Here is a 16,532-nt window from a genome sequence, read left to right as displayed (position 1 = left end):
TTTCATTGGTCCTTCAAGTGCCTTAAAGAATCATCATTGCCAAGTCTGTTTAGAGTTCATTAAGTCTCAAGAGTGTCCTAGGGCTAAATTATTGTGTAACTAACGTTCAAGACTAGACTAATCGTTTACATAAGAGTTCGTTGCTACTTCAAGTGCCTTAGAGATTGATCTTGGTTAGTGAAGGGGGTACTCACTCTGTGAAAAGGTTTTTTTTCGATTCATTAATTTTAAACTAACTATTGTGCTGCTGATTACAAAGAAACAAACACTGAAAAAATTCTTTTCATTTTTAACTAAAACAGCAAAAAAATCACGGTTTGCATCCTCATATCATTTTAATTTCTTATTCCAAATATATCAAATATAGTTACAAAAATTCAAATTGATAGGATGTTCTAGAGAGTATCTGTTACAGGGAACGTATAAACATATTGATTAAAAAAACATATATTGTAAGTCCTTTGAATTGAGTTTTTTCATAAATAATGAAGAGATTTAAAATATTAAATAAATAAAAACCAAAATTAGTTAATCGCTTTAAAACAAGTCGCTATAACAAAAATCCATTTCATGAAAGAATTCTTTTTCTCTGTCTTTCAAATGAATAATCATATTTTATAAAGCATTCATCAAACTGGTTTTCTCTCTGACTTCTTGTTCAAGACGTTCTGAACCTCTTTCTAATGTCCTGGTTTTTATTTGGAGATATGCTACAAAAGACTTGAGACATGAAATTTCTTCCTCGTCTTTTACAGCAGATTCTTCTTTCTCTTTTAAAATTTGATTGTATTCTATTTTCAACTTAGCAATTTTCTCTTTTAAAGACTTTTTGAGTTTAAAAGGCAAAATATATATAATAAAGCTTGTGCTAGGTGATATTTCCAATAATTTTTTTTTGAGTTTAAGTCTTTCATTTTCATTTACAAATGTACTGTTTTCAATATTGAACTCTGTCATCTATCTTTTCAATGGTAAATTTTCAGTGAGTTTTTTTCAATAGTGCAGCTTCAAGCTAGGTTTCAACTTTAACTAAAGAACCTTGAGTTTCTTCCAGAGTTTTTCTTTTGGCGATCTCTGGAACTTCTTAAAAGCGATGCACTTTTTCTTTTAATTGAATTACTTCACGACATTTGAGTTGAAAGTTCGTTTTAAGATTTTCTCTGGCTGCTTTTAGGTCTTCCAGTATGTTATAGTTGTCATATAGATTTATTTTCTTTGAAGAAATTTGACTCTGAAAAAGTAGGAGAGAGTTAGAAATATTTAAAAGAAAACTTCAGATAAGTTATAGACGCAACCCATTTTTTTCCAACAGACTAAAAAACATAGGTGGAACCGTATTTCATGGATCTTGTTCAGATTGTTATCTGTTAGAACCTCCCACGCTTGCAGTACCAAAATAGGCTAAAATCAATATATCGGTAGGGATATGAATGTAATATTTTATAGAACAAGGAAAAACATCCATTGGCTACAAGCTATTGAACACATTTAATATGCTATAAGGAGGCTAAAGGTTTAGTTCTATTTAAAAAGTAAAATTGTTTTTTTTTAATAAACAAAATTTGAATAGAGTCATTTTTATTTTCATTTCAATACCTGGAAAAGAATAACTGGAAAAGAGCATATTTGTAATATATTTCGCCAATGATGTGGTAGGCTTTACGGAAGGAGACACTATCTAAATTGTTGTTTATAGTAAAACTAAATGTGTCGTGAATGGTTTTTGGAAGAAAATAAGGTTGAACTTAAAATTTGGTACATAATGATATCCGCTGCTGAAAAGTACATGATTTCAAAATTTAATTTTGCTGTAATTTCATTTTTATTTTCAATATTCTAATAACAGGGTAGGAAAAATATTGGTTATGGAATTTATTGTCTGTGAAGGGTAGTTTATGCAATAGATTTTAGACACTTACAGATAGGGGAGGAGAGAGTGCTCATACTCTTGTATATAGTAATATTTTTTTTTTTTAATCTTGATTTATATATTTAATTAAACCTTTTATTCGTTTTAAGATTTGTTTATCCATTTATGTATGCTTCTCCTCCGTCCCAATCTATTCTAAGCCTCACTCTTTACCACGCTGCCAGAAAGTTCTCATTTCTCTTAAATACTTCCTTCTGACATCCTCCCATACCAACCGGGCACGATCTGTTTTTCGTTTGACCCTAGATGGTTGGATGACAAGGACAATCTTTGGCAATTTGACATTCTTCGTTTGCAGAACGTACCCTAGTCATCTCAACCTTTCTCTCATTATGGTCCTAGAAAGTGGAATTGAACCCTATTTTTTGTAAAACCTTCTATTTGGATATTTAAATAAATAAGATTGAAAAAGTAAACTTCTTTTTTATAATAAATAAAATTTTAATAGTGTAATTTTTATTTCAATGTTGTAATAAATGGAAAAGAGAATATTTGTAATATAATTTGCTTTCAGTGACGCACGAAATTTCAAAATTTTATTTTACTGTAATTTCATTTTTATTTTCAGTGTTTTAATAAGTATGTAAGAAAAATTTTTGTAATATAATTCATTTTCAGTAAAGCGCCAATAGCGCACTAGGTTTTGGATTTTTACAGAAAGGGGAGGAGACAGTACTCTTACTTTTATGTGTGTAGTATTTTTTCAATCTTGATTCACATATTTAATTAAAGCTTTGTTCATTTTAAGATTCATTCATGTATGGTTCTCCTCCATCCCAATCTATTTAACGCCTTACCCTTTACCCCCTCCCAGAAAGTTCACCTTGTGCTTGGCTATTTCTTTTCCATAAGTAAAACGTGACTTTTCAATCCTTCCCTCCCCTCGTCCTAAAAAAAATCATTTCCTATTTCTTTTGAATACGTAAAGTACATTTTTGGGGGCTTGAGGCTGAGTTATTATAGCAGAGTAAGACAAAAAGCTAAAGAAAATATTTTTATTGCCTCTTCGAAATAAGAAGTCCATTTTAAATCTGCATGGTTCTGATTTAGAGTTTGGATCCATGTTTTTTAAATGAAATGAAATTAAAAATCCAGGTATGTGTAATAAAGTCTTTAGGGGGTAGTAGTTCCTATAGTATGCCCCCTATGGGTCTTGTGGAATCTAGTGAGCCCCCACTGCTTTTCTTTATTTATTTTACATTTTTTGGGGGCTTGAGGCTGAGTTACTATTGCAGAGTAAGACACAAAGCTAAAGAAAATATTTGTGTTGCCTCTTCGAAATAAGAAGTCCATTTTAAATCTGCATGGTTCTGATTTAGAGTTTGGCTCTATATTATTTAAATGAAATTAAAAAAACGTCTCTCCGCCTCCCCTACTATAGTATTGCACAAGACTCAGGTATGAGTAATAAAGTCTTTAGGGACTAGTAGTTTCAATAGTATGCCCCCCCCCCTATGGGCCTTGTGGAATCTATTGGGCCTCCAGTACTTTTCCTTATTTATTTTACATTTTTGGGGGCGCATGGTTCTGATTTAGAGTTTGGCACCATGTTATTTAAATGAAATTTAACAAAAGAGAAACCCTGAAGATATTTCAGACCGGAGAATCTTCTGAATTCCCCTTTCCTCCCCTAGTACAAAATTCACTCACTTTTTCTTCTTTGTTAATAATATACGATTAATTTTCTGTGTTTTATTGATCTCGGTGGTTCTTAATGAATTTACATTTGTCTACGAATAAAAGTCCTCAAACAAAACGAACAGGACTCTATTCTCTCCAGAAAGAAAAATCATTGACGTGGCATAAATTTCACCTCAAATAACAAGAATTATATTTTCATACTACTTCAAAAAAACCTCATTGATATGCCTAAAATTTTAACCCAAATGACTATAATTCAATTTCTAATATTAAAGTCAATGAAATAACTCTACTTTTCTTAAATAAAAATGCTTGGCTATTTCTTTTCAATCCTTCCCTCTTCTTGTCTTAAAAAAAATATATCATTTTCCTATTTTGTTTTCACAGTGTAAAATACGCCATCTTATATTCATCTGTAGCGAAAGTAGCCCTTTGAACGCCATAGGGTTCATACGTCTAACAGACGTTTTCATACTAAACCGCTAACATTCTCAGGACACAGCGTTTAGTATTAAGCATAGTGTTACAGTGTTTTAATGGAATTTTATTGAAGAAATTGTTGCCTAAAAGTGAAACATGAAATGGGATTTGATGTTCATTCTAGTATATTCTTTGAATACTTTGTTGCAAAAATGGTAAGAAGTACATATATATATATATATATATATATATATATATATATATATATATATATATATATAATTATATTTGTTTATAAATTATATAGGCCCACTATATATTTACTTGATAATTCAATAGCTACGAAATTTTAATAAGACTATCTCTCTTCCGCTTATATTCACTAAGAATAATAAAAAAAAGAACACTTACCTTTTCCATAGAATCACCATAATCCAGATTTCTTTTCTCAGACATAATTCATTCACTTAACTATACTCTATCAGTCAAGTATTGTTAAACTAATGATAATATTATTATTGATTTCTTACCTTCTATGTACGTTTCAGAAGGTGATGAGTTTCTCCCATAGTCCCCAGTTTTATATCAAGAAAAATTTAACCAATCAGAATAGCTATTACTCAACAGAGATTTTCCCAAAAACATTGCAAAACAGACAAATCAATTAAGTAAGTAGGTTTTCCCTTGTTGAGAAACTAATTAGGTTTTCCCAAAATTGTTCACAAACATGTTATGCAACTAAGGTTTTTCCCAAGGTCTCTGTTGACAAAAACATTTCTGGGATTGTCCCCGTGACCTTGAACTTGGGAATCAGGGACTACGTACTCCCTGTCAAAGGCATATAGCAGCATTCTTAATGGAACCTAAATCCCTACTAATATGACCATAAATAGTGATTTTTCTTATAAATTAAACAACGCGTTTTTTTAGCTGAAAGTAAGGAGCAACATTAGAACTTAAAACGAATAAAAATCATTACCTATATGAGGGGGTTGCCCCTCCTCAACAGCTCACTCTGCACGCTAAAGCTTTTCGATACTTTTAAAAATCTTACCTGTTGTTCTAATTAAACGATCATTGTGTCTCAGGAGTGGTTTTTAAGGAATTAGAACAAAATCTAAAATTTTGCGTAAGGAGCTAGGTGTTGAGGAGGGCCAACCCTCCCCATATACGCAATGATTTTTGTTCGTTTTTTGGTTTAATGTTGCACCTTACTTTCAGTTGAAAAAACTCGTTTTTGAATTTAATTTCTGGTCGTTTTTAAATAACGCCAGGAAATCTTGCTCCAACTCCACGAAAAAATTCCCCTCCCTTCAAAAATATCCTCTGGACAATTCAATTCTGTAGAGAATTTACCCCTGACAATTACCAATAACACCTCCACGCGTAAAATTGAGTCTGTAGCAAAGACATATAGAGAAATTTAGTATAAGAATTCTATCAAATTCCCCCAGCATAAAATTTTCCCTGCAAACTTCACCCCTTTCAATGGAAAATTCTTCCCGTGCAAAATCCCCCCAGCAGAAAATTTGCCCTCTCTCCCCACCTGAAAAATATATCCATACTTTCCAATTACAAATACTATACGCAAACAACGGACACATTTTACAACTTAAATACCTTTCCCCAGGGGCTCTGGGGGGTCATGTTATCTCCAGAAACATTGTTATTGGGCCTTTCAACTATTCTGAACAAAATAATCATCTCATAATTTTAATCGAACGATTTAGGGGAAAAAAGTGGTGTGGGAGAGGGCCTTCTTGCCCTCCAATTTTTTGGTAAGTTTAAAAGAAGAACTAGAAGCTTAATTTCCGTTAGAATGAGCCTTCTCCCGATTTTTTAGGCCCACTGGGTCGATACGATCACTCCTGAAAAAAAACAACAAATAAAAACACACATCCCTGATCTTTCTTCTGGCAAAAAACGTAAAATTCCACATTTTTGCAAATAGGAGCTTAAAACCTCTGCAGTAGGGCTCTCTGATATGTTGAATCTGATGGTGTGATTTTTATTAAGATTCTATGAAGTTTAAGGGAACATTGTTCTTTTTTTCGAAAATCAGGTAAATTTTCTCAGGCTCAAAACCTTTGGTGGGTAAGACTAATCTTAATGAAACTAATACATTTAAAATCAGCGTAAAAATCCAATTCCTTTGATATATCCATTGGTATAAAAATTCTGGTTTTTATAGTTTCGGTTGTTATTGAGCCGGGTCGCTGCTTACTTCCTGTTCACTGTTACTGTTACTACTGTATTTTTACTAAATCCATGAAACACGACGAGAAGCTGGCATGGCTGTTGTCATTTCTAAACCTGTGGCAAAATCACTGATTAACAGGAAACGCGTCAGCAACCGCATTATAAATGTTCGATTCCATATGAAACATGCCAAAATGACCCTGGTTACGTGCTATGCACCCACTAATGTAGCCACAAACGATCAGAAAGAGAAGTTCTACAATGAATTGATATCGTTCCTTAAAGATGTACCCAGACATGACATTCTGAGTTTCATGGGAGATTTCTACGCAAAGGTTGGCAACGACAGAGATTATTGTATCGACGTCATGGGCAACCACGGTCTTGGAGGACGCAAAGAAAATAGAGAGTTGCTTATTGAAATGGCCCGGTCCTTTGGCTTGGTTGTTGGCTACACTGTCTTCATCCATAAATATATACAAAAGCACTCCCGAACTACATCTGAGGGACACAAAAAAAAACCAGATCGACCACTTTTTTATTGGTAAGAAGTGGCAGTCGTCGCTAGGTGATTTGTACGCATTTAGAGGCGCTGATATCTTCTCGCACCATAGCCTGATGACTGAAAAAATCACAGTAAAGTTGCCAGCTTGGAGAAATGTGAGGACAACTAGGCAACGGCCCTATTACTGCGAAAAACTGAGTGACTTAGAAATTCGGTCACAATTAGTATAAAACTGACCAACAGATTTGAAACCCTGAATCTGCTGCGAGATGACAGCCCAGAGACAGCTTGTACTGTTATCAGAAAAACAAACAATGTTACTGCCTACGAAATGCCTGGTATGAAACAGTCACCAAAGGATGAACGGATCTCCGTTGAATCGTGGGATCTGATCGAAAAGAAGTCTGACAAAAAGAAAACTCTTCTCAACAATCTTTCCCCTGATCCGAGACACCCTCTTGAACTAGAGTATGCTATGCTTTATAAGGCTATAAAGAAGAGTGTCTGTGCTGATAAATGCCGTAGCCTTGAACAGAGAGTTCAGAAGGCTGAAGAAGCTGCTAGATGAGGAGACTCTCGGTCAGTGTACCGCATCACCAATGAAATAGTTAGGAAACTTCCAAAGACAGATGGACCCGTCAAAGATGAGTTTGGACGATTTTTACTGACCCTGATATTTTGAAAAAAACCTGGGCGACACATTTCGTAAAGTTGTTAAATTGATCGCCACCTGCTGATCCTACAGATATACCAGACACGCCATCCAAGCTGAAGTCCGGAAAGTCCCCTGGGGAAGACCGAATTGTAGCTGAAATGATTAAATGCTCAGTAGCTGCATGCATAACAGTATGGACCACGTTTATTTCTATAATTTGGAGAGCAGAAGAAATTCCTAAGGATTTGACAAAAAGTACCATCAGCAAATATTCAAAAAAGGTGACGCTGCCAAGTCCAATAACTCGAGAGGTATCAACCTTGTATACCTATCAAAGTATTGGCGACTATACTCCTTAACAGAATCTGACCAGCGTTGAACGAATATCTCCGAGAGGAAAAGCATGGATTCTGGCCAAACCAATCATTCGCTGATCTTTTATTTACTTTTAGAATGCTGCTAGAAAGAGCGAAAGAATAGCGCAATAAGCTTTGCTTGGTCTTTATAGACTTCGAGCAAGCTTTCGACTCGGTAGATTGCAAAACGCTTTGGAAGGTTGTCCAATACTACGGTATTCCTGATAAGTCCATTTAAATCATTGAAGCCTTCTACAAAGACACAGAATACTGCATTAAGACAAGTGAAGGGAGTACCCGTTACCTTCGCATTATGACAGGGGTGAAATAAGGCTGTGTGCTATCGCTACTGCTATTTATTCTTATCCTCGATTATATTCTCCGGACCTGGGATGGACATAGGATCTAGTTGGATAATAAGAGACTCCGAGATGTTGGTTTTTCTGATGATATCAGCCTAGAGTCCTGCAAACAAAAGCTCCAGCCCTACCTTAACCAAGTCAGGGACGCTGCCGAACCTTTTGGCCTTAAGATAAATCCCAACAAAGCAAAAAGTATGGCAAACACTGAATCTCCACTTGACCTACGATGCAATAACCAGACGATAGAGCAAGTCGTAGAGTTCAAGTGCTTAGGAAGTACCATCCACAATTCAGGATCGTGTCAGCGAGAAGTCAAGCTAAGAATCGGCCAGGCTAATGCATCTTTCAGAAAATTTGACGCACCCAGAAGTACTCTCTGCGACTCAAGCTGAGGCTATACAACAGCAACGTCCTGTCTACGCTTTGCTATGGTTCTGAAACTTGGCACATAGATCAAATGCTTCAAAAGAAACTCCTTGCGTTCGAAAACATGTGTTTAAGGTGCATTATAAATATCCACTGGTCCCAAAAAGCAAAAAACGTTACTCTATGACAGAAGACATATCAGCAACTGGTAACCAAATTGGTAACAAAACTGGTAACCACATGCCCGAAAATGGACTGCCGAAGGTCCTCCTTCAGTGGCAGCCACGTGGTACATGAAAAAGAGGCCGCCCCAAAATTACCCTACGACGCAGCTACCGGGCTGACCTTACAAACCTCAATGCCTCAATCCAAACTGAATGGGAGGATGTCTGGGTGGCTGCAGCGACGAGAGATGACTGGAGACTCTTCTTGGATGTTCTGAGCGCCTCTAGAAGCACAGGAGGATCTAAGGTCTAAGGTAAGGTTCTTTCCAATATATTTTTAAGAGTACTACCAAATAATAGTACAGGTATACATACAGGTACAAGTAATAATACGTGTATACAATTAAAATTGTACAATATAAGGAAATGTTGCCCATTTTTGAAGTTATATTGTTTTGGTTAGAAAATTTGATTCTTATTTCGACGCGTGTACAATTGATTCGGTTCTAATTTTTCTTTTTTTTATAGATATATCTAAATTAGTTGGTGATTGTGGGATATTATTGGACTCTGCACAGAATACTCGATTTCAGGCATCAAATACTGACACAGCTTTGGCTGACCTGAGTAGACAAATTGACAATGCAATAGGACAGTGCTCTAGCGCTGACAGAAGCGTTTGTAATAGAATTGATACAACAGGATTTCGAGTTTCAATCTCATTTTCGACGGTAAATAAGTTTTAATTCAGTTTATTGATATTAGTTCAACATGTTTGTTGAGTTTTTTTAATTTTCAAGCTTCTTTATTCTTTCTTGACCTCGGTTTTGTTTCTTTTTTATTCTCAGTTTGGTTTGGCTTATTTACTCTTAAGTTCCGTTTTCCACTTCTCTACTTTCCAATTTATCTTTAATTTTGTTTTCGTGTAATAATGGGATTTTAGTGTTCTCTGATGAAACATATAAATATTGTCCTATTTTATTCACTGGCTGTGTATTCTCATTGTTTTTTGTCACTTTTCTTCGTTCAATTATTAGTTTTGGTATTTTATTTCTAAAAGTTGGTTTCAGGGTACCCATTTTGCTTCATTTTGGATCTAATCTTAGGGCGGCAGTTTCATAATATTGACTAAAAATGGGTATAAAACAAAAAACAGATTACTAATTCTAGTTCTCTGGAAAACCAACGAAGCTATGCAGATGGGTTGACACTACTGGGAAAAAATCATGTTTATGAATGGATCGGTACTTGATAATTTTGATACTTGGAAGAATCAGTAATGAAATTTACATGTTATGATACAACTCCCATGAATACAGAGTACTAGATTGACATAAACACAGTAATGACGTGATTACATTTAGACGACTTGAAATTATCAGTTAAAAATACTGGATACTACTGGGATCCTTAGGCTTCAACTTTATTGACATCAACAACCCTGTCAGCAGCAGGGCTGTCAAAATTTTTGAAAGCTGTCTAATCATATTGACTGTCCAATTTTAGCTGTCTATCAAAAAATATCCACCCTCAAAAAAGGGACTGCTGATAGGGCGAATGATGCCAATCCAGATTAGGCATTACTTCCTAATCTTGGCACTCAGGACAACCAATGGAGAAATGTAGATTTTACGATAACACTCTGTACGAATGCAGGGTGTCAAGGGATTATTAATTGCTTAAACTGTTACGCTAAGAAAACAAAAATCGATGATAATGATGGCTGAAAGCTTAGGACATATATCGTTGTCAGGGGGTAAAAGCTGCTGAGGTAGACGAAAAGATTCCCCATTTTCTATTGGCTTTTCTTTCTGGCGTCAGAACCTGGATAATGAAATTTAAATACATGTCTTTAATCAGGCCTACCATGTTTTACGGGGCTCCAAAATGCAAAAGCATGTGCCCACACCCTTTGCGCCATATCAAATCAAAATCCTGTTTAAAGGTTATAGAAAGTAAGAGCAGCTATCTCTATATATTTCTCCATCAGTTGCTGGGTGGAGAATATTTGATCTATGGTAGATTAAGTCCTTCTGAAGCCAGCCTGATATTCCTCTAAGGTGAGGTCTGTTGGGGATTAAATAAAAAAAACGAGTTTTTTCAACTGAAAGTAAGGATCAATATTAAAACTTAAAACGAACAGAAGCTATTCCGTATATGAGGGGGTTCTCCCCCTATTCAATACCTCACTCTTTACGATAAAGGTTTTCTTAGTACTTTCAAAGTACTTTTTTTAAATAATGCCGAGAAATCTAGCGCCCCCCTCATAGAAATTTCCCTTCCCCCATGAAAAAATCTTCTATGGAAAGATCCACCCCCTCCTCCGACCCCCCCCCCCCCACACAAGAAGAAATCGCTCCTGAAAATGTATGTATGCTTCCCAATAACCACTACTACATGTAAACATTGGGTAAAGTTTATAACTTTCAGCCCTTCCCCTGGGGACTATGGGGGATTAACTCATCCTAAAAGACATAGTTATTATATTTTCGATTATGCTGAACAAAAAGTCTATCTTAAAATTTTGACTTTCGGAAAAAATGACCGTGAGAGGGGGTCTAGTTGTCCTCTAATTTTTTTGGTCAATTAAAAATAGCACTGAAACTTTTACTTTCCGTTCGGATGAGCCCTCTCACGATATTGTAGGACCATTGGATCGATACGATCACCCCTGGAAAAAAACAAACAAATAAACGCGCATCCGTGATCTTTCTTCTGGCAAAAAATACAAAATTCCACATTTTTGCAGATAGGAGCCTGAAACCTCTACAGTAGGGTTTTCTGATACGCTGAATATGATGGTTTGATTTTCATTAAGATTCTGTCACTTTCTTAGACCACGAACTGTTTGATTTGATTTGGCCAGGTAGGATTTCTGTAAGGATCTTCACCGGTTGGCTTGTCAGGCTAAATAGTCTTTTGGTTGTTACAATCGCCTTTTCTCGCTTTCTATAAAGGGGGACAATCGTGTCTTTCAACCAGGGTCTGTGTATAACAGAAGAGGATGATTAGAATATTATGAGCCTAGGTGAAATGGTAATTAGGTGAAAGCCTAATTCTTCCCCACTGCTATCTAACACTACTCTGTCTTTGATCGTTTTGTCAGGTTTAATATTCCTATATGGAAACAATTGTACTAAGCTACCACATCTTTGAATTTCAAATATTTATGCCTTTTATTTGTACTCTGATCGATTGATCATGATTCCACTTGTAAATTTGTAACTTGAATGCTGCTCAGCTCTTGAAAATTTTCACAAAGTTATATTATAGGTGGTTTGCTTAGACCTTAGCTCGTCCTCTACAATGGTGGCGTTGTCACGCTTAGGATGACTTAATCGACGAGTTTAAGAATAATCAAACAGTTTGTGGTAACGAAATGTGCGCAAGGAGCGACCCGGCTCAATAGTAACCAAAATTCTAAAAAACAGAATTTTGATACCAATACATATATCCAGAGAAGTGGATTTATGCTGATTTTAGATATATAAATTTCATTAAATTTAGACTTTCTCATCAAAGATTATGAGTCTGAAAAAATTCACCTGACTTTTGAAAAAGGGGGAAAGACTCCCTAAAAGTATTTGAATCTTAATGAAAATCACACTGTCAGATTCAACGTATCAGACTCAGAGAACCCTACTGTATAATTGGAGGGCAACTAGGCCCCGTCTCACGCCCCGTTTTTTCCCAAAATCGTCCGATCAAAATTCTGACAATTTTATTGTGTTCAACATAGTTGAAAGGGTCTAATACCTATGTTTTTGGAGATAATAAGACCCCCCACAGCCCCTGGGGGTAGGTCTGCAAGTTATAAAATTTGTCCGTTGTTTACGTACAGTATTTGTTATTGAATAGTATGCATACATTTTTTCAGGCGGAGAGGGTGGACTTTGCAAGGGGAGAATTTTCCATGGAGAGGGAAGTTTCTGGGGGTGAACTTTTAAGGGAAAACTATGTACTGGTGGAATTTGTCAGAATTCCTATACAAAATTTCTTTGTATGTCTTTCTTTGTCCTTACCGACTCAATTTTCTGCATGGAGGTATTAAGGGTAATTTTCCGAGGTAAATATTCACCAGGATTGAATTGTCCAGAAGATATTTCCGTGGGGAGGGGGATTTTTCCGTTGAGGTAAAGCTAGGTTTCCTGGCGCTATTTAAAAAACGATCAGAAATTAAATAAAAATAAAAAGTTTTTTCAACTGAAAGCAAGGAGCAACATTAAAACTTAAGACGAACAGAAATTATTAAGTATATGAGGAGGTTGCCCCCTTCCCAACACCTCGTTCTTTACGCTAAAGTTTGAATTTTGTCTCAATCAGAGGCAACGCTATAGCGTTGCCCAAAGTAAAGGCCATACGCCTCCAATATTTTATTACTTATTTTGTTTGTTTTTCCCAGGGGAGCTTCATATGGAAAGGGTTTCGTATAAATTTCAAAGGGGACATTCGATTGAAAATTGAGAGTTCTAGTGCCCATTTTAAGATTAAAAAGTGATCGGTGCAACTAGCCCATGCGCTTTTTTCCCAAAATACATCCAGTAAACATTTTGAGGTAGTCATTTTGTTAAAAATAGTGCACAGATCATTTAAAACAACTCCCGGGTCGACACAACCCACCTGGACCCATGGGCAGGTGTCGTAAGTTATGTCCCGGGTGCAAATATGCTTCTTATTAAAGGGTTGTGCGTATACACTTCAAAGAGGATTTCTTTGATTGGAAATTAAAAGTTCTAATTCGCTTTTTCAGAGTCAAAAGAGATCGGAGAGCAACTAGCCCCCCACGTCCTTTTTGTGCCAAATACATCAGATAAAAATTTTGAAATATCCATTTTGTTAAAATAGTTCAAAGGTGAGATACCCAAACTCTTGTTTGTATTGATTTTTGTTCGTTTCAAGCTTGGTTTGAATATTCAATTCAAGTTTCACTCGTTTTAAGATTTGTTTATTCATTTATATTAGTATCTATTGTATTTTTGTTTGCATTGATTATTTATTTATGTTCTGTTCGTTTTTGGGTTTCATTTATCCTCTAGTAGTAATTTCTGGTTGTTTTGAGTCTGAATTTTAACAGTTATTTGTATCTTCTTATCTTAAGTTTAATATGGCCTTTACTTTTCTTTGAAATTTTTTTCCTTCGGAAAGTTTTTTGTTACTTAATTGTTTAAAAACGACTCCTGAAACACAAAGGTCATTTAATTATAACAATAAGTAACTTTTTTAGTTGAGGAGGAGCAATCCCCCTCATATGCGTAATAATTTCTGTTCGTTTTAAGTTTTAATGTTGCTCCTTAATTTCAGCTGAAAAAATTCCTTTTTTTCATTTAATATGGTTTAAGAAAGAATTGCATGAAAGCCTACGTGTGGGACACACGTCATGTTCAACTATTATGACAATACACATATACATCCTCTTAAAAATCATTAAAAATCATTAAAATCATTAAAAATCCTCTTTTCTTTTTACAGTACACGCTGGAAAGAGCTGTATCTTCTTTAAGTGATTTTGCAAAAGGCTATGAAATTTTGGACCTCGACATAAAAATGCAAACAGAGTTCACCAATATTCCATCGCAAGTCCACGCGGCAACTTCAGACGTGCGAGCAAGTAAGATTATTTTTGTTACCAACCTGTTCAGCGGGTATACCATGCAATTAGGTAACGGGAGGTGGTAGGTGGTAATATTAAATTTATTTGTTCGACTGGGAAGGTTTCTGGTTGATTCGTTAGATTTTTGTCTCAGTTTCCATGAATCCATCGGTGAAAGAAGATACAAAGAATCACAAAAAATGCTCAAAAATATTTGAAGTGATTACATAAGGAAAACGCATGTTTTTCAAAGCAGTAACTTTGGAACTTTTTGGCAGTGGCGGTCCTAGGCCTAGGCAGGGAGGGGAAGCTGCCTCCCCCTACAGTTCTTGTTTACTTCTGACATTAAATTCCTTTTATCTCATGATTTTTCATTTCTATTAAGGTACCTTGCTCCCCTCTCCCCAATTACGAAGCCTAAAATTGCTACTGCTTTTTGGTATTCATTTTGCGAAAAATGGCAACAAACTTAAAGAACATAGGGTAATGAGCTTTGAAGCATGACAAGCAGTTTCAATGATGATTTTAGGCTAGCTATGCACTCTAAAGTCCGATTCACATGCCTGATAAGCTAGACATCAGTCAGAGCCAGCCTCACTGATGCACGGGGCATGACGTAGTTATCATAATGTAGTGAGAGCAATAACAATGTTGTCTCCAGCGGCCATTTGTGCACTAAAAAAACACCAACAAAAGGAGAATTTGTGCACTAGGTCCTTGGTTTCATGTATGACAGACGTTAAACAGAAGTTAAATGAATAGCAAGGCACTTATTGATTTAGATAAACAAAATGCTTTTGTTTATGGTTATGATGGAATCCTAATACTTATTCTTAACACATTGAGATAGAAATTTCACACATACGTATGTAGAAATTTTGCTTTGATAAATCTGATTAACGGTTAACAATTTTAATAGTTGATGATGATTCAGGCTGGAAATACTTATATCTAAAATTTACCCTCACAAAAAATAATTTTCTCGAAAATACCTAAGAATGTACAACATTGGACGTTTTGTATGCCAAATTTTGGTATTTGAACCTAGCAGTCATTCTCTTAAATTCGAAGGGCTTTTTGACCTTTCCCCTATTTGCAATTTCGGTGCACAAAAGCTTATCTAAAGTTTATATATTTTTTTTTCTGTTCAAGATCCTTAAGCTGTTCGAACCCATCTCCAAATCTAATTAAATCCCAGGCCTTTTAAAATCCCATTTAACCATTATTAGTTTCTAATCCTAATCCTACTCTAGGTCAGTTCTAAGTTTAATTCTTCTTGAAGTTACTATGCAGCCAAGTGTCAAAATAAAGATAATGAGGGGAAAAAGTTTAGGATTTATGTTTTTAATTTTTAAACTTGAATGTACACGTTAGGCATTTTTTCAAGACAATCATTAATTACCAACGAAAGTTGTTTAGACAATATATAATTTATATGATTCAGCACGGCATGAATTAACTTATTCCCTCATATTATTTCTAATATTACATTCAATTAGACCTCTCGTTCTCCTTAAAAATTGCTGAATCCTTTTGTAAGTTCTACTATTTTTGGTAAGAAAAGAAAAGAAAAATACATTTTTATATGTTTTGAAATTAAGCTTTATTTCACAGAAATCAAATCCATCTTAAGAAGCTATCGTACGTCGTTGATTGATTCAGTGCGTGAGTTTGAAGATCTCTTCGATAACATTCAGTCTAAATTGTCAAGTGCAACAGCTGCCAGCAATGCCATCTTTTTCAAAGTTAAAAAATACGACGATATAAAATTTTTTGTAGGTCTAGGTGAGTAAGAATTTGGTTGGTTTTGGCCTAATTATATTTTAAAATATGCAAAATATAATTGTGTGCATGTAATTCAGCCTCTGTCTAACTCAATCAAGTTCAACTCAATCCATTAAACTCAACCCTCGTTCAACTCAGTTCCCGTTTAATTCAATCTCCGTTTAAGTTAATCACTGTATAATTCGACCCGCATTCAACTTACACTTTTTGAACTCATCCCTTTCACAAATTAATCTCCATTGAACTCCACTTCATTTACCTCACCCCGTTAAACTCAACTGATTTAAATCAACTCTCTTTCAACTCAACCCCTGTTTAGCTCACCCTCCGATTAAATCAATCTCAACGGAACTCATCACCATTTACCTCAACCCTTATGCAGCGATCAAACTAGTGCTGGCTAGAAGCTCAAAATTTGCTTGTCGCTTATTACGTCGCTTTTTTACTTGCATTTCGATTACGTAAGTTTCAGGTAATATCGAATATTTCAATAGTTTTAGAGGGTATAAACTTGAGGAAAGTCAAACTTTTTAATGTTTTTGCGGTAAAGGTTTTGCAG

General features: G+C 35.3%; 1 protein-coding gene across 1 annotated transcript in view; it reads left to right on the top strand.

Annotated features, from left to right (window-relative positions):
* Positions 1 to 16,532, top strand: part of prom (prominin) — a 142,830-nt gene that overhangs the window by 76,333 nt on the left and 49,965 nt on the right. Inside the window, exons 6-8 of the mRNA XM_089099206.1 lie at positions 9,127 to 9,329; positions 14,068 to 14,206; positions 15,803 to 15,973. Coding sequence (XP_088955332.1) covers positions 9,127 to 9,329; positions 14,068 to 14,206; positions 15,803 to 15,973 — 513 coding nt within the window. The remainder of the gene's footprint in view (positions 1 to 9,126; positions 9,330 to 14,067; positions 14,207 to 15,802; positions 15,974 to 16,532) is intronic.

The sequence above is a fragment of the Artemia sp. Qi Xiang Cuo genome, chromosome 13 (assembly GCF_049724085.1).
Source record: "Artemia sp. Qi Xiang Cuo chromosome 13, ASM4972408v1, whole genome shotgun sequence".
Lineage (NCBI taxonomy): Eukaryota > Metazoa > Arthropoda > Branchiopoda > Anostraca > Artemiidae > Artemia > Artemia sp. Qi Xiang Cuo.
The sequence above is the reverse complement of the archived record's forward strand: the minus strand, read 5'-3'. Positions and strand labels throughout refer to the sequence as shown.